The sequence below is a fragment of the Pteronotus mesoamericanus genome, unplaced genomic scaffold, assembly GCF_021234165.1.
Source record: "Pteronotus mesoamericanus isolate MK-2021 breed Mesoamerican mustached bat unplaced genomic scaffold, CSHL_Meso_final scaffold_21, whole genome shotgun sequence".
In the NCBI taxonomy this organism is placed as follows: Eukaryota; Metazoa; Chordata; class Mammalia; order Chiroptera; family Mormoopidae; genus Pteronotus; species Pteronotus mesoamericanus.
In genome coordinates, this window is record NW_026555310.1 from 5544833 (window position 1) to 5564462 (window position 19630).

General features: G+C 53.4%; 1 protein-coding gene across 1 annotated transcript in view; it reads left to right on the forward strand.

The window, feature by feature from the left end:
- The window catches only part of KMT2D (lysine methyltransferase 2D), a 40566-nt gene extending 21077 nt beyond the window's left edge, over positions 1–19489 (forward strand). The window contains exons 35-56 of the mRNA XM_054591160.1: positions 39–1894; positions 4151–4274; positions 4416–4500; positions 4606–4672; positions 4782–5014; positions 5114–7990; positions 8127–8267; positions 8388–8555; positions 8713–8872; positions 9706–9781; positions 9972–10147; positions 10244–10374; positions 11081–11213; positions 11291–11418; positions 11573–12713; positions 13584–13720; positions 13820–13950; positions 14433–14480; positions 15611–15896; positions 16128–16201; positions 16327–16435; positions 16583–19489. Of these exons, the coding sequence (XP_054447135.1) occupies positions 39–1894; positions 4151–4274; positions 4416–4500; positions 4606–4672; positions 4782–5014; positions 5114–7990; positions 8127–8267; positions 8388–8555; positions 8713–8872; positions 9706–9781; positions 9972–10147; positions 10244–10374; positions 11081–11213; positions 11291–11418; positions 11573–12713; positions 13584–13720; positions 13820–13950; positions 14433–14480; positions 15611–15896; positions 16128–16201; positions 16327–16435; positions 16583–16675 (8374 nt within the window). The 3' untranslated portion in view covers positions 16676–19489. The remainder of the gene's footprint in view (positions 1–38; positions 1895–4150; positions 4275–4415; positions 4501–4605; positions 4673–4781; positions 5015–5113; positions 7991–8126; positions 8268–8387; positions 8556–8712; positions 8873–9705; positions 9782–9971; positions 10148–10243; positions 10375–11080; positions 11214–11290; positions 11419–11572; positions 12714–13583; positions 13721–13819; positions 13951–14432; positions 14481–15610; positions 15897–16127; positions 16202–16326; positions 16436–16582) is intronic.
- Positions 19490–19630: the final 141 nt, after the last annotated feature.

Here is a 19630-nt window from a genome sequence, read left to right on the forward strand (position 1 = left end):
CTCAATGTCATGTTACTGACTACTGCATATTCTTTCAGGCAACTGGTGGGAGGCTCCCAAGCCTTCTATCAGCGAGCACCCTATCCTGGGTCCCTGCCCTTACAGCAGCAGCAGCAACACCTGTGGCAGCAGCAGCAGCAAGCAACAGCAGCAAACTCCATGAGACTTGCCATGTCTACTCGCTTTACATCAACTCCTGGGCCTGAACTTGGCCGCCAGGCCCTAGGTTCCCCCTTGGCAGGACTTCCCACCCGCCTGCCTGGCCCTGGCGAGCCAGTGCCTGGTCCAGCTGGCCCTGCCCAGTTCATTGAGCTGCGGCACAATGTACAGAAAGGACTAGGACCTGGGGGGACTCCGTTTCCTGGTCAGGGTGCCCCTCAGAGACCCCGTTTTTACCCTGTGAGTGAGGACTCCCACCGACTGGCTCCTGAAGGGCTTCGTGGTCTGGCAGTATCAGGCCTTCCCCCGCAGAAACCCTCAGCCCCAACGGAACTGAACAATAGCCTCCATCCAGCATCCCACACCAAGGCTCCCACCCTCCCCACTGGCTTGGAGCTGGTAAGCCGGCCTCCCTCGAGCACTGAGCTTGGCCGCCCCCTTCCGCTGGCCTTGGAAGCTGGGAAGTTACCCTGTGAGGACCCTGAGCTGGATGATGACTTTGATGCCCACAAGGCCCTAGAGGATGACGAGGAGCTTGCTCACCTGGGCCTGGGTGTGGATGTGGCCAAGGGAGATGATGAGCTGGGCACCCTGGAAAACCTGGAGACCAATGATCCCCACCTGGATGACCTGCTCAATGGGGATGAGTTTGACCTTCTGGCCTATACTGACCCTGAGTTGGACACCGGGGACAAAAAGGACATCTTCAATGAGCACCTGAGGCTGGTCGAGTCAGCCAATGAAAAGGCTGAGCGGGAGGCCCTGTTGCAGGGCGTAGAGCCAGGGGTCCTGGGCCCGGAGGAGCGCCCTGTCCCTGCTGCTGATACATCTGAGCCCCGCCTGGCACCAGTGCTCCCTGAGGTGAAGCCCAAGGTGGAGGAGGGTGGGCGCCACCCTTCCCCTTGCCAGTTCACCATCACCACCCCCAAGGTCGAGCCAGCACCTGCCACCACTTCCCTAGGCCTGGGGCTGAAGCCCGGACAGAGTGTGATGGGCAGCCGGGACGCACGGATGGGCACAGGACCCTTTTCCAGCAGTGGGCACACAGCTGAAAAGGGCCCCTTTGGAGCCTCAGGAGGGCCGCCAGCTCACCTGCTGACCCCTAGCCCACTGAGTGGCCCAGGAGGGTCCTCCCTGCTGGAAAAGTTTGAGATAGAGAGCGGGGCCCTTACCTTGCCCGGTGGACATGCAGCATCTGGGGATGAGCTGGACAAGATGGAGAGCTCACTGGTAGCCAGTGAGTTACCCCTGCTCATTGAGGACCTGCTGGAGCATGAGAAGAAGGAGCTGCAGAAGAAGCAGCAGCTTTCAGCACAGCTGCAGCCTGCCCAGCAGCAGCAGCAACAGCAGCACTCTCTACTATCCACACCAGGCCCTGCCCAGGCCATGTCTTTGCCGCATGAGGGCTCTTCTTCCAGTTTGGCTGGGCCCCAGCAACAACTTGCCCTGGGACTTGGAGGTTCCCGACAACCAGGCTTAGCCCAACCACTGATGCCCACCCAGCCCCCAGCACATGCCCTTCAGCAGCGCCTGGCCCCATCCATGGCCATGGTGTCAAACCAAGGGCATATGCTAAGTGGGCAGCATGGAGGGCAGGCAGGCTTGGTGCCCCAGCAGAGCCCACAGCCAGTGCTGGCACAGAAGCCCATGGGTACCATGCCACCCTCCATGTGCATGAAACCCCAGCAGTTGGCGATGCAGCAGCAGCTGGCTAACAGCTTCTTCCCAGATACAGGTAACCTCCACTGGGGGCACTGGTTTAGTTACTCAAGGGTAATCATTGTCACCAACAAATGGACACCGAGGGTGCAGGCCTAAGATAATTCATAGTTAAGGGACACAGAGGGACATAGTATGGGACACAAAGCTTTGACTAGTTACCACATTGATGATGTAGGCAGAAACACTGTAGCTTTTAAGAAGGGAGGAACATTGCCTGGCATATAGCAGGCATTCAGATATTTGAGTGATTGAATGGGATGAATGCATGAAGCCTGGTTAGCAAAGGCTTTGTAGCTATCATGAGACCAAAAGATTAGGACTTGGATAGAAGTGGTACAAGAGAAAGCACTCCAGGTAGGTGAAAAGACTTGAGTATAATTGACCCTGGAACAACAGGAAAGCCAGTCGTGGATATCTGGAGACTAAGTGAAATGGTTAGCCTGGAGTAGACTTTGTATGGAGGGAAGGGAGGGGGTACTACCATAATTCTGGAGAGGTAAGAAGCGGGGCCAGATTGAAAAAGGCCTCAAATTATAATAGTATTTATTGAGTAATTTACAATCAGTGTATTGTACACTTTACATTCATTATCTAATCACAGACTTACTAGACAGGTACTATGATTATTCTTGATTATAGAAAGGGAAACTGAGGCATGGAGGTTCAGTAACTTGCCCAGTATCACACTACTAACTGCTAGAGTTTGAACCCTGACTCTGATTCTCTTCATTGTGTTACTGCCTCAAAAGACCAAGGGAGGGAGTTTGGTTAGTCCTTTAGAAAGTGGGCAGTCAGTTAAGTTTTTGAGGGGTGGAGAACTATACAGTGTACATGATTTTAGGAAGATTAAAGCTTATGTCTCCTTTTTCACCCGGCATACTGAACAGGCGGGTGAGTGAGCCATAGGTGGTCCATGTCGGGCCCGTGACAGCTCTGACATCTAGGACCTTGCTACAGGGCTTACATCTTGGGTTCTTGGGCTGCACTACTTACTGTAAGAACAGTACTTTTGAAGAGTGCTTTCTAAGTCATAAAGTGAACAGTTAACCCTTGGACAGCATGAGGTTAGGGGTGCTGACCCCCATGTAGTCATATCTACATATACAAAGGGGACCCTCCAAAAAAACCAGAATTATCTTTTTGGAGGGCAAGCCCCCAGGCTTCCCCCACTAGGTGAGCATTCTAGCAACCCGTCTGTATCAGTGTACCAGCTGGCATTGTTATGAGAGTCTGTGTTTGGCTTCAGTGAATTATTTTTGAAGACTCTTTGAACGCCTTAGCCCATTTCATGATGGGTGATTGGATGAGTGCACCTGCCCACACTGTACTGTGTGTTTAGCAGTTTTTGACCAAAAACAGCACAACCCATGCCACACCCTCCCTATTCACGTCATCTTTCCCTGAGTGACTTTTTTTTTGTTTTCCTGGGTGAAAAAAGTCCTCAAAGGGAAACGTTTTGCCAGTGAGGAAGAGGTGAAACAGAAAATGGCAGAAGCACTAAAAGACATCAAAATTGATAGTTCAAAAAACTGTTTTGAACAGTGGAAAAAACTTCTCGATAGGTGTACTCTCCATCAAATGGAGAGTACTTTGAAGGTGACTGAAGTTTAAACATGTAAGAACAAAAAGCAATTTTTATAAATAAATTCGGGGTTTTTGGCTCCCCCCCCCCGTAACTTTTGACTGCCCCCAAAACTTAACTGTGAATAGCCTACTGTTGGCCAGAAGCCTTACTGATTAACATAAACAGTCAATTAACACATATTTGGTATGTTTTATGAGTTATGTTCTATACTCTTACAAAGAAAATGTTATTGAGAAAATCATAATGAAGAAAAATACATTTATGTTATTGAAAAAAGTCTGTATATAATTGGACCCCTGTGGCTCAAACCCATGTTGTTCAAGGGTCAACTGCACTTACATTCTTGTCATATGTGATCTTCTCAATAGCTCCATGAGGTAGGCAGAGAAGAGAGTCATGATCTTTGTCAAATAGAGGAGTAAACTGAGGCTCAAACAGGCGAAACAACATTGATGGATTGGCTTAACAAATGTTTACCAAGTACAAGTAAAAACAAGACTACATGTCCTGTGCATGATAGATCTGAGTTGCCCGGGCTGCCTGCTTCTAGTCCACTGGTCTTTCCATCACGCCATGCCATTGTTTTGCTTGGCTTGGTAGAGGTCAAGGTGTCGTAAGGAACAGCAGGCATAAAATGGAGCATTGACCCAAATGCCCTAGCTCATTTGGTTCTTCCCTCTCCAGACCTGGACAAATTTGCTGCAGAAGATATCATTGATCCCATTGCAAAGGCCAAGATGGTAGCTTTGAAAGGCATCAAGAAGGTAATGGCTCAGGGCAGCATTGGAGTGGCACCTGGTATGAACAGGTAAGACTTGGATAAGAGTTGGCCCTTTCCTTTCCCAGTCTTTACCCTCTCCTTCCTCCTATCCTTCCCTACTTGTTCCATCTCTTTGCCTTTCAACTTTTGCCATTACCAACACATCCTCTTTGCTTCGGCAAACTCTAGGCAGCAAGTGTCCTTGCTAGCCCAGAGGCTCTCAGGGGGGACCGGCAGTGATCTGCAGAACCACGTGGCAGCTGGGAGTAGCCAGGTAAATGGTCAGATGGGAGTAAAAACTTATGTCTCATGCCATCAGGCTACCCTTCTTAGGGGCTGGTATGGAACGATGGCCCTTTAGCAATCTCTCTCACTGCAGGAGCGGAATGCCAGTGATCCCTCCCAGGCTCGTCCCAATCCACCCACTTTTGCCCAGGGAGTGATCAGTGAGTATGGGGATGGGGAGGAGCCTACAAGAGAGTGGCTGGGGGCAGATGAAGGAAGAGGAATTGGGATCACCATTTGTAGGTACTGACACCCAGCTTTCTTTTCCAGATGAGGCTGACCAGCGGCAGTATGAGGAGTGGCTGTTCCATACCCAACAGCTCCTACAGATGCAGCTGAAGGTGTTAGAGGAGCAGATTGGTGTGCACCGCAAGTCCCGGAAGGCTCTATGTGCCAAGCAGCGTACTGCCAAAAAGGCTGGCCGGGAGTTCCCAGAGGCTGATGCTGAGAAGCTCAAGCTCGTTACAGAGCAGCAGAGCAAGATCCAGAAACAGCTGGATCAGGTGGGGAGAGCAGACTTCAGCCTAGCAACTAGGGGCCTGGAAGAGGGATGGTATGGGTGGGCAGACTCAAGGCTAACGTCCCCAACCCTTGCCTGTTAGGTCCGGAAGCAGCAGAAGGAGCACACGAATCTAATGGCAGAATATCGGAATAAGCAGCAGCAACAGCAGCAGCAGCAGCAGCAACAGCAACATTCAGCCGTGTTGGCCCTTAGCCCTTCCCAGAGTCCTCGGCTACTCACCAAGCTCCCTGGTCAGCTGCTCCCTGGCCATGCGCTGCAGCCACCACAGGGGCCCCCCGGCGGGCAAGCTGCAAGTCTTCGCCTGCCCCCAGGGGGCATGGCACTACCTGGCCAGCCTGGCGGGCCCTTCCTCAACACCACCCTGGCCCAACAGCAGCAACAGCAACATTCTGGTGGGGCTGGAGCCCTAGCTGGCCCCTCAGGGGGCTTTTTTCCTGGCAATCTTGCTCTTCGTGGCCTGGGAACTGACTCGAGACTTTTGCAGGAAAGGCAGCTGCAGCTGCAGCAACAGCGCATGCAACTTGCCCAGAAACTTCAGCAGCAGCAGCAGCAGCAGCAGCACCTCCTAGGACAGGTGGCAGTTCAACAACAGCAGCAGGGCCCAGGGGTACAGGCAAACCAGGCTCTGGGTACCAAATCCCAGGGGCTTCTGCCTTCCAGCAGCCATCAGGGCCTCTTGGTCCAGCAGCTGTCCCCTCAACCACCCCAGGGGCCCCAGGGCATGCTGGGCCCTGCCCAGGTAGCAGTGTTGCAGCAGCAGCAACAGCAGCAGCAGCAGCAACAGCATCCTGGAGCTTTGGGCTCCCAAGGTCCTCACAGGCAGGTGCTTCTGACCCAGTCCCGGGTGCCGAATTCCCCTCAGTTGGCACAGCAGAATCAGGGCCCTATGGGACACCGGCTGGTCACAGCCCAGCAGCAGCAGCAGCAGCAGCAGCAGCAGCAGCAACAGCAACAGCAGCACCAACAGCAGGGATCCATGGCAGGACTTTCTCATCTTCAGCAGGGTCTGTTGCCACATAGTGGGCAGCCCAAACTTAGCTCTCAGCCAATGTCGTCCTTACAGCAACAGCAACTACAACAGCAGCTACAACAGCAACAGCAGCAGCTACAGCAGCAGCAGCAGCAGCTACAACAGCAGCAGCAGCTACAGCAGCAGCAGCAGCAGCTACAGCAGCAGCAGCAGCAGCTACAGCAGCAGCAACAGCTACAGCAGCAGCAGCAGCTACAGCAGCAGCAGCAGCAGCAGCTACAACAGCAGCAGCAGCAGCAGCTACAACAGCAGCAGCAACAGCAGCAGCAGATAGGCCTCTTAAATCCAAGTCGAACTTTACTGTCTCCTCAGCAGCAGCAGCAGCAGCAACAGCAGCAGCAACAGCAGCAGCAGCAGGTGACACTTGGTCCTGGAATGCCAGCCAAGCCTCTGCAACACTTTTCTAGCCCTGGAGCCCTGGGCCCAACCCTTCTCCTGGCAGGCAAGGAGCAAAGCATTGTAGAGACCGCTCTTCCTCCAGAGGCCACTGAGGTACCCTCCACACATCAGGGAGGGCCAGGAGCAATAGGGACTGTACCTGAGGCAGTAGCCGTTGAACCAGGGGAAGTAAAGCCCTCACTCTCGGGGGACTCACAACTCCTGCTTGTCCAACCCCAGGCCCAGCCTCAGCCCAACTCTGTGCCGCTGCAGCCACCTCTGAGGCTCCCAGGACAGCAGCAGCAGCAGCAGCAGCAGCAGCAGCAAGTAAACTTGCTCCACACAGCAGGTGTGGGAAGCCATGGGCAACCAAACAGTGGATCATCTTCAGAGGCCTCTTCTATGCCACACCTGCTGGCCCAATCCTCTGTTTCCTTAGGGGAGCAGTCTGGGCCCATGACTCAGAACCTTCTGGGCTCACAACAGCCCCTTGGACTAGAGCGGCCCTTGTCAAATAATGCAGGGCCACAGTCTGCCAAACTGGGATCTGTCCCCCAATCTGGGCAGGGCCTGCCTGGGGCTGGAGTCATGCCCACAGTGGGTCAGCTTCGAGCACAGCTCCAAGGAGTTTTGGCCAAAAACCCACAGTTGCGGCACTTGAGTCCTCAGCAGCAGCAGCAGCTACAGGCACTCCTCATGCAGCGGCAGCTACAGCAGAGTCAGGCAGTACGCCAGACCCCACCCTATCAGGATCCTGGGACCCAGCCCTCTTCCCTCCAGGGCCTCCTAGGCCGTCAACCCCAACTTGGGGGCTTCTCTGGATCGCAGACAGGTCCCCTCCAGGAGTTAGGGGCAGGGCTTCGACCTCAGGGCCCAGCCCGGCTCCCTGCCCCACAAGGAGCCTTATCAACTGGACCAGTCCTTGGTCCTGTCCATCCCACACCCCCACCATCCAGCCCACAAGAGCCAAAGAGACCTTCACAATTACCATCCCCCAGCTCCCAGCTCCCCTCTGAGGCCCAGCTTCCTCCTACCCAGCCAGGGACCCCAAAACCCCAGGGGCCACCCTTGGAGCTGCCTCCTGGGAGGGTCTCACCTGCTGCTGCCCAGCTTGCAGAGACCTTCTTTGGCAAGGGGCTGGGACCTTGGGATCCCCCAGACAACCCAGCAGAAGCCCAGAAGCCGGAGCAGAGCAGCCTGGCACCTGGGCATCTGGAGCAGGTGAATGGACAGGCAGTGCCAGAGCCATCCCAGCTCAGCATCAAGCAGGAGCCTCGGGAAGAGCCGTGTGCCCTGGGAGCCCAGGTGGTGAAGAGGGAGGCCAATGGGGAGCCAATAGGGGCACCAGGTACCAGCAACCACCTTCTGCTGGCAGGCCCCCGCTCAGAGGCTGGGCATCTGCTCTTGCAGAAGCTTCTACGGGCAAAGAATGTGCAACTCAGCACTGGGCGGGGGCCTGAGGGTCTGCGAGCGGAGATCAACGGGCACATTGACAGCAAGTTGGCTGGGCTGGAGCAGAAACTACAGGGTACCCCGAGCAATAAGGAGGTGAGTACTCCAGCCCGCGTGGAGCAGATACAGTGGGACCTGGACTGTGGGGCAGAATGAGCGGCTCTTGGTCAAATAGAAGAGGTGAGGACTCTGAGGAGGACCGTAGTCTTCATTGTGGGTTTATCTGGCTTAGGATACGGCAGCCAGGAAGCCTTTGACACCGAAGCCCAAGAGGGTACAGAAGGCAAGCGACAGGTTGGTGAGCTCCCGAAAGAAGCTGCGGAAGGAGGACGGGGTCAGGGCCAGCGAGGCCTTGCTGAAACAGCTAAAACAGGTGACCCACAGGAGCCAGTCCCCTGGTCCCAACCCAGGATGGGGGTACCCTGGCCCCCAGCTGTGCGGTGATAGAGATGTACCTGCTGCAGCTTTCCAACCTTGTCATCTTGCCCCCTAGGAGCTGTCCCTGCTGCCCCTAACGGAGCCTACCATCACCGCCAATTTTAGCCTCTTTGCTCCCTTTGGCAGTGGCTGCCCAATCAATGGACAGTGCCAGCTGAGGGGGGCCTTTGGAAGTGGGGTGCTGCCCACTGGCCCTGACTACTATTCCCAGCTGCTTACCAAGGTCAGAAAATAACAACATCTTTTGGGGATAATGAGGTTCTTGGGGAGGTGGAGGTGGGAATGAAAGACTTGAGGAAGTTGCTGATGTAGTGTGGGGCCAGGAGATTATGTCAGTCTCCCTATGCCTTCTTGCACACAACACCCCACCCCACCCCCAGAATAACCTGAGTAACCCGCCGACACCACCCTCGTCGCTGCCCCCCACCCCACCCCCATCGGTGCAGCAGAAGATGGTGAATGGTGTCACTCCATCTGAAGAGCTGGGGGAGCACCCCAAGGACACTGCCTCTGCCCGGGATACTGAAGGGACACTGAGGGGTAAGTCAAGAGTGTAATGGGCTTCTGTAGTAGATTTGGTGGCTCGGGTCCAAGCCAGTCATTGTGCCTTATCATACAGTTTGAGATAGGAATGGTTGCATGTTGCCATGTGTGCCTGAGATAGGAAGGGCCTCTTCAAGAATGATTTGTTGGGCAAGCTAGAGCCAAGGCAGTGAGGGAGGTAGATGACAGGGAGAAAGTTAATGAACCTTTTGTTTATCATGAACAGACAGCTTTAGTGAGTATGGAACTACTGTCAGATCTTGGTATGAATCCTGGTTCCTGTGTTCAGGTAGTCTTGTTACTATAGTCCAGTAACTTGATTGACTTGTGTGAGCCTGAGTTTCCTCACTGTAAAATAGGTATTTATAATACTTACCTAATGGACTTAAGTTTTTGTGGTTTTTTTTAAATATTTATTTAGTTTTAGAGATGGGGAAGGTAGGGCGAAAGAGGGGGAGAGAAACATCAGTCAGTTGCCTCTTACATGCCCTCAGCCGGGGACCTGGCTCACAACGCAGGCATGTGCCCTGACTAGAAATCAAAATGGTGACCTTTCGGTTTGCAGAAAAGCACCCTATCCACTGAGGCACACCAGTCGAGGCAGGAGTTGTTAAAATATTATAGAGTCTACCTTAAGCCCAGGGCCTGGCACATTGGAAATGCTCAAATATAGCTCATGTGCTCCAAACTGGTAGGTGGGTGGACGCATAGACAGTGATCATGATAGCTAAGCTGGATCTTACACTAGTTAGGCCTGAATGTGGTGGAGAAAACACCATCAGCTCTGGTGACCCTCAGTCTGACTTTTCTTCTCCCTGCCTACCCCTCAGATGCTTCAGAGGTGAAGAGTCTAGACCTGCTGGCCGCTTTGCCTACACCCCCTCACAATCAGACTGAGGATGTCAGGTGGGGATTGGGCCGGAAATGAGGATGAGGAATGAGGGTAGGGGACAGGTTGTGTCATATTTTTCTTTGGCTAATGGCAGATTTTAAGTAAGGCTTTATATCTACTAATCTCTACATTGGAAGTGGACTAGGGGGCCGGCATTGGGGATCTGCAGGGCTGTAGCTACAAATGTCTACTTTTGGCCCACAGGATGGAGAGTGATGACGACAGTGATTCTCCTGACAGCATTGTGCCAGCTTCATCCCCTGAGAGCATCCTGGGGGAGGAAGCACCTCGTTTCCCTCAGCTGGGCTCAGGCCGATGGGAGCAGGAAGACCGGGCGCTCTCTCCTGTCATCCCCATCATTCCTCGGGCCAGCATTCCAGGTAGGGGCTACCCTGCACATGGACCAGGCCTGGCCAGGTTGTCAGAGCTGGGGCAGAGGGGCAGCTGGGGCTTACACAAGTCCCTCTCTCCTTTAGTCTTCCCAGATACGAAACCGTATGGGGCCCTGGACCTGGAGGCCCCTGGAAAACTGCCTGCCACAGCTTGGGAAAAGGGCAAAGGAAGTGAGGTGTCAGTCATGCTGACAGTCTCTGCTGCTGCAGCCAAGGTGTGTCCTGGGGGTGCCTCAGACCTGCGGGATGCTATCGGAGGGCAGTCCCTGCAGCTTGTCTGGATAAATTCGGCCATTCGGAACTGTGTGCTGAGGACCTACTGTGTGTGAAAGCCTGGGCTAGTGGCTGTGAGATTGGAGTATATGAAGTATGAGGAGTCCCTGCCTTCAGGACGTTCACAGTCCTGTGGTAAAGACGAGTCAACAGATAAGGAGAGTATATAATGCAACATATATACTCTGCAACATATATAATATGCAACATATATAATGTCTGACAAGACAGAGTGTCCCTGTCACGTTTGGTGAAACTTTTTTTCTTAAATGTTAACAGTGTTTTGTTGTCAATGAAAAGGGGAAATCCCAGTTAAAACAACAAAACAAGGTTCCTTACTATAAGACTCCTCAGTTTCTTTAATTTGCTAATGTGTCACGGATCTCTCAGGCTGTGGATACAATGCATATCGTTTCCTAAACTTGGTTGACACAGGCCCCTTTTTTGTGAAGCTCCTGTTAATGCTCACAGCAGTTTGGGCAAGGCCGCTATAAAGCAAGTACATGAGAAGAGCTGGAAGGCACAAGGGCTGGACTGACCAGCCACTTGGGGAGTTCTAGGTGTCCTTGTCCCTGCCAAGCTGGTGATAGTGCTCACTGTACACACCCTGCCAACACGGCTCTCCCTTCCCCTCCCCTGCTCTGGCAGAACCTGAATGGTGTGATGGTGGCAGTGGCGGAGCTGCTAAGCATGAAGATTCCCAACTCCTATGAGGTGCTGTTCCCAGAGAGTCCTGCCCGGGCAGGCATTGAGCCTAAGAAGGGGGAAGCTGAGGGCCCTGGTGAGTGTGGCAGGAAAATACCTTGGGGCCTAAGGGGAATGATTCTGGTAGAAGGCTCTAACCTCTCCTTCCTGCAGGTGGGAAGGAAAAGGGTCTGGGAGGCAAGAACCCAGAAGCAGGCCCTGACTGGCTGAAGCAGTTTGATGCAGTGTTGCCTGGCTATACTCTCAAGAGCCAGCTAGACATCTTGAGCCTCCTGAAACAGGTGGGTCTGGGGGAGAAAGAGGGATGGGTCTCTGGGTAGGACAGAGATAGCAGAGAGGGCTTTGGGACGGTGGGATCTGGGTGGGAAAAGGGAGGGGGGTAGTTAAGCGAGGATCTGGCACTAACCATACAGGGCTTGTACCCCCCTCCCATAGGAGAGCCCTGCCCCAGAGCCACCCACCCAACACAGCTACACCTACAATGTCTCTAATCTGGACGTTCGACAGCTCTCAGCCCCGCCTCCTGAAGAACCCTCCCCTCCCCCATCCCCCTTGGCACCCTCTCCTGCCAGCCCCCCAGCTGAACCCCTGGTTGAACTCCCAGCTGAACCCTTAGTTGAGCCACCAGTCCCCTCACCTTTGCCTTTGGCCTCATCCCCTGAGTCTGCCCGGCCCAAGCCCCGAGCCCGGCCCCCTGAGGAAGGTGAAGATTCCCGGCCCCCTCGGCTCAAGAAGTGGAAAGGGGTGCGCTGGAAGCGGCTGCGGCTACTGCTGACCATCCAAAAGGGCAGTGGGCAGCAGGAGGATGAGCGGGAAGTGGCAGAGTTTATGGAACAGTTTGGCACAGCCTTGCGACCTGACAAGGTGCCTCGGGACATGCGGCGCTGCTGCTTCTGTCATGAGGAGGGCGATGGGGCCACTGATGGGCCCGCGCGCTTGCTGAACCTGGACCTGGACCTGTGGGTGCACCTCAACTGTGCCCTGTGGTCCACGGAGGTCTATGAGACCCAGGGCGGGGCACTGATGAATGTGGAGGTGGCCCTGCACCGAGGACTGCTAACCAAGTGCTCCTTGTGCCAGCGCACCGGTGCCACCAGCAGCTGCAATCGTATGCGTTGTCCCAACGTCTACCATTTTGCCTGCGCCATCCGCGCCAAGTGCATGTTCTTTAAGGACAAGACCATGCTGTGTCCAATGCATAAGATCAAAGGGCCCTGTGAGCAAGAGCTGAGCTCTTTTGCTGTCTTCCGGCGGGTCTACATTGAGCGGGATGAGGTGAAGCAAATCGCTAGCATCATCCAGCGGGGAGAGCGGCTGCACATGTTCCGGGTGGGAGGCCTTGTGTTCCACGCCATTGGACAGCTGCTTCCTCACCAGATGGCCGACTTCCACAGTGCCACTGCCCTTTATCCAGTGGGCTACGAGGCCACACGCATCTACTGGAGCCTCCGCACCAACAACCGCCGCTGCTGCTATCGCTGTTCTATCGGTGAGAACAACGGGCGGCCAGAGTTCGTAATCAAAGTCATCGAGCAGGGCCTGGAGGACCTGGTTTTCATCGACGCCTCTCCCCAGGGTGAGCACTGGGCCCTGGAAATGCTAATGTGGAGTTGGGCAGGTTTCTCCTGGAATCACCTTTACAGTGTCAAAAAAGGATCTGCAGGGTCTTCGTGACTGATCTTCCTTCCTCTACCTTGGGTAGGCGGAGATCTCTTGAAGATCCCCCCCCAAAAATGTTTTAACCTCTCTCAACTCACCTTAAATTCCCTTGTAATTGAAGAGATTTTGCTTGTCTAATTTCATTCTGGCCCCTTTTTCTATCCTCAGTGGAACAAAAGGATACAGTTCTGAGACCTTATCATCTGGCTCACCCAACCTGATCCTAACCATGCGTTCCCTTTGGTTACTGTTCTCTGGACAATATTCTTTTGATCTTAGTTTTAGTGTTAATTATAAAAATAACAATAAGAGAAGTTAACTTTTAGTGAATATTTAGACATGTGCCACAAACTAAGCTAGGTGATTATATAGATTATTTTGTTCATATAATCCTCTGAGGTAAGTGCTATTATTATGCCCCAGTTATACATAAAGAACTGAGTCTTAAGAGGGATTCAAATATTTGGCGTAAGGTCCCATGGTGAGTACTAGAACCTGAACCCAAGTCTTCCCACCACCAAAGCATGCCTGTTTTGGCTCTCCACAAGGCTCGTGACCTCTGCTGGGTCTCCTCGACCTTGGGTTCTTGTTTCTATGTTACAAGGCACTCTGATGCCCCTCGGGGGTGGGAAGCGTGGCTTGTTGAGGGAGAGTGGGACTGAGAGGCCATGAGTGACAGGGAGGTATGCAGGCTACAGGAAGCAACTGTAGCTCCAGATCAAGGTTAGGGCTGGGCTTACTGAGCAAAAGTTCCCTCTGAGGGTTACTCTCTTTCCTTGCCTCTTAGCTGTGTGGAATCGCATCATTGAACCTGTGGCTGCCATGAGAAAAGAGGCTGACATGCTGCGGCTCTTCCCTGAGTATCTGAAAGGCGAGGAGCTCTTCGGGCTGACGGTGCACGCTGTGCTGCGCATAGCTGAATCAGTAAGGAAGGGCTGGGGGCTGGGGGCCAAGTGGGCACTGAGAACTTTGGTCCTGCCCCAGAAGTGCTCAGGCTAAGGTGAGCATGACTTGTGCCCACAGCTGCCTGGAGTGGAGAGCTGTCAAAACTATTTATTTCGTTATGGACGCCACCCCCTAATGGAGCTACCACTCATGATCAACCCCACTGGTTGTGCCCGGTCAGAGCCTAAAATCCTCACACACTACAAACGGTGAGCTTGTGGGGCTGGGGCAAAAGGATGTGGGTGTGGGGATTGGTAGGGACCCTCTGGCCAATTGAGGGTTTGAGGTTACAGATTAGAATTCCCTTGTAGAGACTCGGGGTTCACTCTAGGCCTCCTGATTAGAGGGTATGCAGGTATTACTAGGGTATCCCTTTTGTCCTTCCCCAACCTGCTCAGGTGTCCTGGGTTGACCTGGGGTCTAGAACAGACTTACCTTGGGCATCCTGGGAATGGCTGGCTCTGGGAGGTTCTGGGTAGACAGTGGTGAAATTTTATGAACTATGTGAGGGACCCAGTCGCCTCCTCCCTCTCCTGTTTTGCTCCCAGGGGGCCTGTGATTCTCCCATGGGTGCTAGGGTCACCTTCCCTTTCCCAGGCTGAGTTGGTTTCAAAGGTAAATATTTAGAAATATAATAGAAAAATAATAAAACCTTAAATTTGTATAGCACTTTATACTTTTTTTTTCAAAGCGTTTTCACATCCATTATCTCATTTGATCCTCACAACAACCTTATGAGGTAGGTAGGGCAGGTGGTATGACCCCCATTTTACAGCTGAGAAAACTGAGACCCAGAAAGGTTAAGTGACTAGACAAAGGTCACAGCTGGGACCAGAACCTTACCTGTTGACTTGTGGTTTCCTGTTCCTTCTGTGTGCCACAGTAGTCCGACCTTGGTCCTTGGGTAGAGGGAGGCAGAATTCATGGCAGCAGGGCTTTTGTGAAGGCCTTTGGTTGTAGAGTGTCTGACTCTACCCCCATCAGCCCTAGTCCTTGATGCTCTAAAACAGTGGTTTTCAAACTCTGTGTGTCCCAGAAAGCCCTGGAACACACAAACTGAGTGGGCAGAACTTGGCCCTCCTTGTGTGTAACTTACCCCTTCCTCAAATTGAATTCAACCAGAAGAGTTTCGTTTTCATCTAGTTTATGTATTGGAGTTCCAATAACATTTTGATAAGGGAAAAAAAGATTTCTGTAAAATAAAAAAGTTAAAAAACGTTTGAAAACCACTGCTCTGGGATGGGGAAGAATTTGGCCGGTGCCCTAGGGTGGTGAAAGGCATCCTGCCTGGCAGCAGTCATTCCCCTGCACTGAGCCATCTGCACAGAGCCCAATGTTACATCAGAGAAGGGGATAGTCTGAAGAAAGGAAAGGAAACCACCTTTCGGCTGTGAATTCAGAGCCAGTTTTAATTCAAGTCCAGTCCAACGTGGTAGACATGGCCCCCATTTTCAGGGCTTCCAGTGTGTGCAGGAGGTAGGGCTCAGATGTTTTAGCAAACCGTGAGCTTAAATTCCAGGCCTGGGCTGCTTGGGGAATTCCTCCCAGAGGAGCATGGCCTTGAGTACGGTTTGACAGGAGGGTGATAGAAGGCAGGGAGATGGGAGAGCGGGCTCAGTGTAGGGGAATTGGTGCCTCCCTTCCCTCCACTCCCCACCCCCCATCCTGGGCTCTCTGTGCCACCCAGAGTGTTGGAAGGGTCCCCATAGCTAGTTGTTGCCTCACCAAAACCAAGACCCAGACGCCTCCACTCCATTCCCAAGCAGCACGTGCCCCTAACTGGCATGCTGCACATCCCAGGGAGGAGGCGGGTGGTGTGTGCTTGGTCTGAGGAAGACCTGTCTTGTCATGCACTGTATCGCCTCCCAGGCCCCACACCCTGAACAGCACCAGCATGTCCAAGGCATATCAGAGCACCTTCACAGGCGAGACTAACACCCCGTACAGCAAGCAGTTTGTGCACTCCAAGTCATCTCAGTACCGGCGGCTGCGCACTGAGTGGAAGAACAATGTGTACCTGGCTCGCTCCCGCATCCAGGGCCTGGGGCTCTATGCAGCTAAGGACCTAGAAAAGCACACAATGGTTATTGAGTACATTGGCACCATCATTCGCAATGAGGTGGCCAACCGACGGGAGAAAATCTATGAGGAGCAGGTATGGGCTGACAGAGGGGCTGGTGCATGGTCCACACTCACCCCAGGAGCAAAGGGCAGGATGGGGGCCAGGGAGCAGGAGGAAAACCGGGGGGAGGAGGAGGTGAGAGGCAGGAGAAAGGAAAAATAAGAAATGAAGCCCACTCACTGCTTGAGTCTGCTGCTTGATCCCACTGCCACACCACGCCGTTCTCTGATGCTCTTGCCCCTTCTGCATCTTTTGCTTTTCTAGAATCGAGGCATCTACATGTTCCGGATAAACAACGAGCATGTGATTGATGCTACATTGACCGGAGGCCCTGCCAGGTGAGAGGAATTAGGAAGGAGGGATTTAGGGGTCCCTGAGAGGGATACGCAGGGAGGGAGCCAGCAGGGAGCCAAAATCATCCAACCCAGTCACCTGGCACCCCTGACTCTGTCTTACTGCCTAGGTACATTAATCATTCCTGTGCCCCTAACTGTGTGGCGGAAGTTGTGACATTTGACAAGGAGGATAAAATCATCATCATCTCCAGCCGGCGAATCCCCAAGGGAGAGGAGGTGAGAGGAGGCATCCTGAGTGAGTGAAAAGCAGCTCTCTCTTCTCTACCATTCCCCAGAGCCAAGTTCTGCCTTCAAATTGATCATCTCTGCCCTCTCCACTTCCTCTGGGGGGCTAGTACTGATTCTGCCTTCTTCTCTTAACAGCTGACCTATGACTATCAGTTTGACTTTGAGGACGATCAGCACAAGATCCCCTGCCACTGTGGAGCCTGGAATTGTCGGAAATGGATGAACTAAAAAGCTTTGAGGCTACCAGGCAGGGGAGTCCCTCCACCCCCAACCTCTTCCCTGAAAGGGATGAGGGGGAAGAGAGGTAGCGGCCAGAGCCAGGACCCAGGGCTGGGGCTGCCGGCTGACCGGAGCCCCTGGAGCAGGAGGCTGGGGCAGAGGGCCCTAGGCCAAGCCCACCCTGGGCACCAGGGACAACCCTCTTCCCCGCCACCGGCCCCCAGGCTGGCATCTCTGCCCCCAGCTCCAGGAGGGGCCAGACAGAAGCAGCCATTGGGCATCTCAGGTTTGAGGGGGATATGGGCCGGGAACTACCCAGAAGCATCTGGGAGGCAGCAGGGAGGGGGGAGGAGGATGTGTGGCCGGGCCTCACAGCCCTGCTGCTCCCACCGACCTCTCCGGCCCAACTCAAGGCTGCAAAGAGACTTGACTAAGCTTGACAATCCCAAAGGCCGGGTCCCACACCTGGCCCTGCCTGCCGGGTCCTGCCCCCACCCTCACCCCCCATCCCCCTTCCTTCTCAGTCTGTCTCTGTCTCCCTTTCTCCTCTGTGTTTCTGTCTCTCTATGGGTTTTGTTTCCTTGTTTTCCACTCTGACAAATGCAACATGAACGGGAAAGAGGTGCCCAGCTGCCCAGGAGGGCAAGCCAGGCAAGCCGGGCAAGCCGGGCAAGGAGACCCCGCACCCACACCTACCTCATTTAAGTGTTGGATTTTTTGCTGTTTTGAAATGTGAGACCCTCTCCAAGCCCCCTACTGCCCCAACCCTCTCCCCCACCTCACTGCCCTCTTCTGAGTGGGTGGAAGGGGGGTAGGAGGAGGAAGAAAAAACAACAACAAAAAATCCATCTTTGTTTTTAATTCTGGGCATGGGATGGCGGTTGAGGCTAATGATGATGAAGATTGGGGATGACTGGCCCCTAGTTGCTCTAGGACTTCCTTCTCCATCTGGACATGGGGGCAGGAGGGATGTGCTAAACCTAGGACCAGGATATCACCCTCCTGTTTTCCCAACCCCATCATGAGCCCATTTGCCCTCCAGCCCCTGGATGGGGTGGGTGGGTGGTAGGGTGAGGGCTATCCCTGAGTGGCATGCCCATACCCAGTGAGGCAGGGTGTGGCCCAGAGCTCCCACTTTTCCCTCAGTCACCAAACTGCTGCTGGTCTGGTGGGAAGGGGTGGTGATGTGGGGGTGGGGAGCTTAGTGTCAGCGCGGGGAGGGTGGGGGGTATTTATCTATTTATACATGGGATTGTACATAGTCTTGTGGGGCATGGGGGAGCCGGCTGGAGGTGAGAACCCTCCCCTCTCCCCCAACCCCCGGGGAGAGCAAATGTAAAACTACTAATTTTTGTGCTTTATATATTCTATATAAATATATCTATTTTCTTTTTACAAAACCAGTTTATAAATGGTAGGGGGGCGTGGGGCGGACACATGGAGCTCCCCTTGTGGGGGGGCCCCCTCCATTACCCAACCTACCGCCCTTTTCCTCACCCCCTCCTCCCCACCCCCTGGCTGTGACTGCTGTAAGGTGGGGGTATAAGAGGCTGGGCAATTCCCACCCCTATTGTATAGTTGGACTATGTTATAACGCACAAAAGTGAGCTGGCCCCAGGGGGAGCCAGAGGGTGATGGGTTCCCTGCCTCCCTTTCCTTCCCCTTTCTGCCCAAGCTTGTGCTGCAGTTGAACCTCTTCCTGGGATAGGGGTAGATCAGGGGGTGGGTGAGGCCCCAGACCCCTGTGTGGTAGGGAGCCTTGGGGATGAAGATGAAGCTTATATGCAGTTCTCTCCTAGGGGCTGTGGGCAAAGGGCATTTTGTAATTAATATTTTCAAGAATCAAATGTCTGGAGTGTAAGGATGGGCTTGGTGGTTGGTGGTGGATGGGCGGGCCTGCTGGAGGGGGAGCACGGTCGCTGTTGTGATTTTAGGTTTGTTTTTGTTTTGTTTTTGAATTTGGGGGGTTGCGGATTGATGGGGGTAGGGAGATTTTTTTTTAAGCTGCTTCCTCAACTGTTTCAAGCTGCAAATGTTAAGAGAATGACATCCCTCCACCCTCACAGAAACCACTGTAATTAAATCAGACAGTGGGGAGACTGGGCTGCTGCCCCCAAAGCCATTGGATGTTCCTTTTCCAAGAGCAAAAGGTCTAGGCTACAGGGAGGGGGAGGTTGGCTCCTGTAAGTCAGGCTCTGGTTGGGGCCTGGGCCCTGGGACTGGGAAAAGGGGAGGGGGCAGACTTTGTAAGCATATGCTAGGTATCCAATAGTCCTGTAGAATTTAGTGAAAAAACCTTATACACTTTTTAATTTTTATATAAACTAACTCAGACCCAAGCTACAAGGTTGGAATTTTGGTTGTTGGTTTTTTTTTTTTTAAGTACCCCGCCTGTATAATTGCATCAGAATTCCCTCCTCCCTCCTCCCCCCCCATGTTTGTATTTTGGGTTGGTTTACACTTGCACATATTCAGTTTTCAGTTTTCCCCTTTACAGTCTTCTCCCCTCACCTCCAGGACCCTCCCCCTTTTTAAAAAATAAATCGCTGACAAGTGTGAATCCCGTGAAGACTTTATTTTGTGTTGTGTGTATCCTGTACAGCAAGGTTGGTCCTTCGTAACAGCGGATGAAATGATTCCCCTTTTTAAAGCGCCCTCTCTCCCTCCACCCCCAGCTCCCCTGTCCTTGGCATGTTTTGTATCAGCGATCATTCTGAACTGTACATAATTTATGTTGCAAGAGGCAAAGGGCAAGTTTTGGATTTTGCTTCTTCCAAGTTTGTTTTTAAACGACAAATAAAAAAAGAACATTTTAAATAACAAGCGGCTCCGTCCCGTCACCCTCGCCGTCAGCTGACACGTGAGGTCCGAGAGGCCGGAGGGGGGGGGGGCGGTTACCAGGTCAGTTCGCGCCGGAAAAGCGAACTCCGCGCCTTCCGCCCTTGGCAGGCATTTGTCTTGACG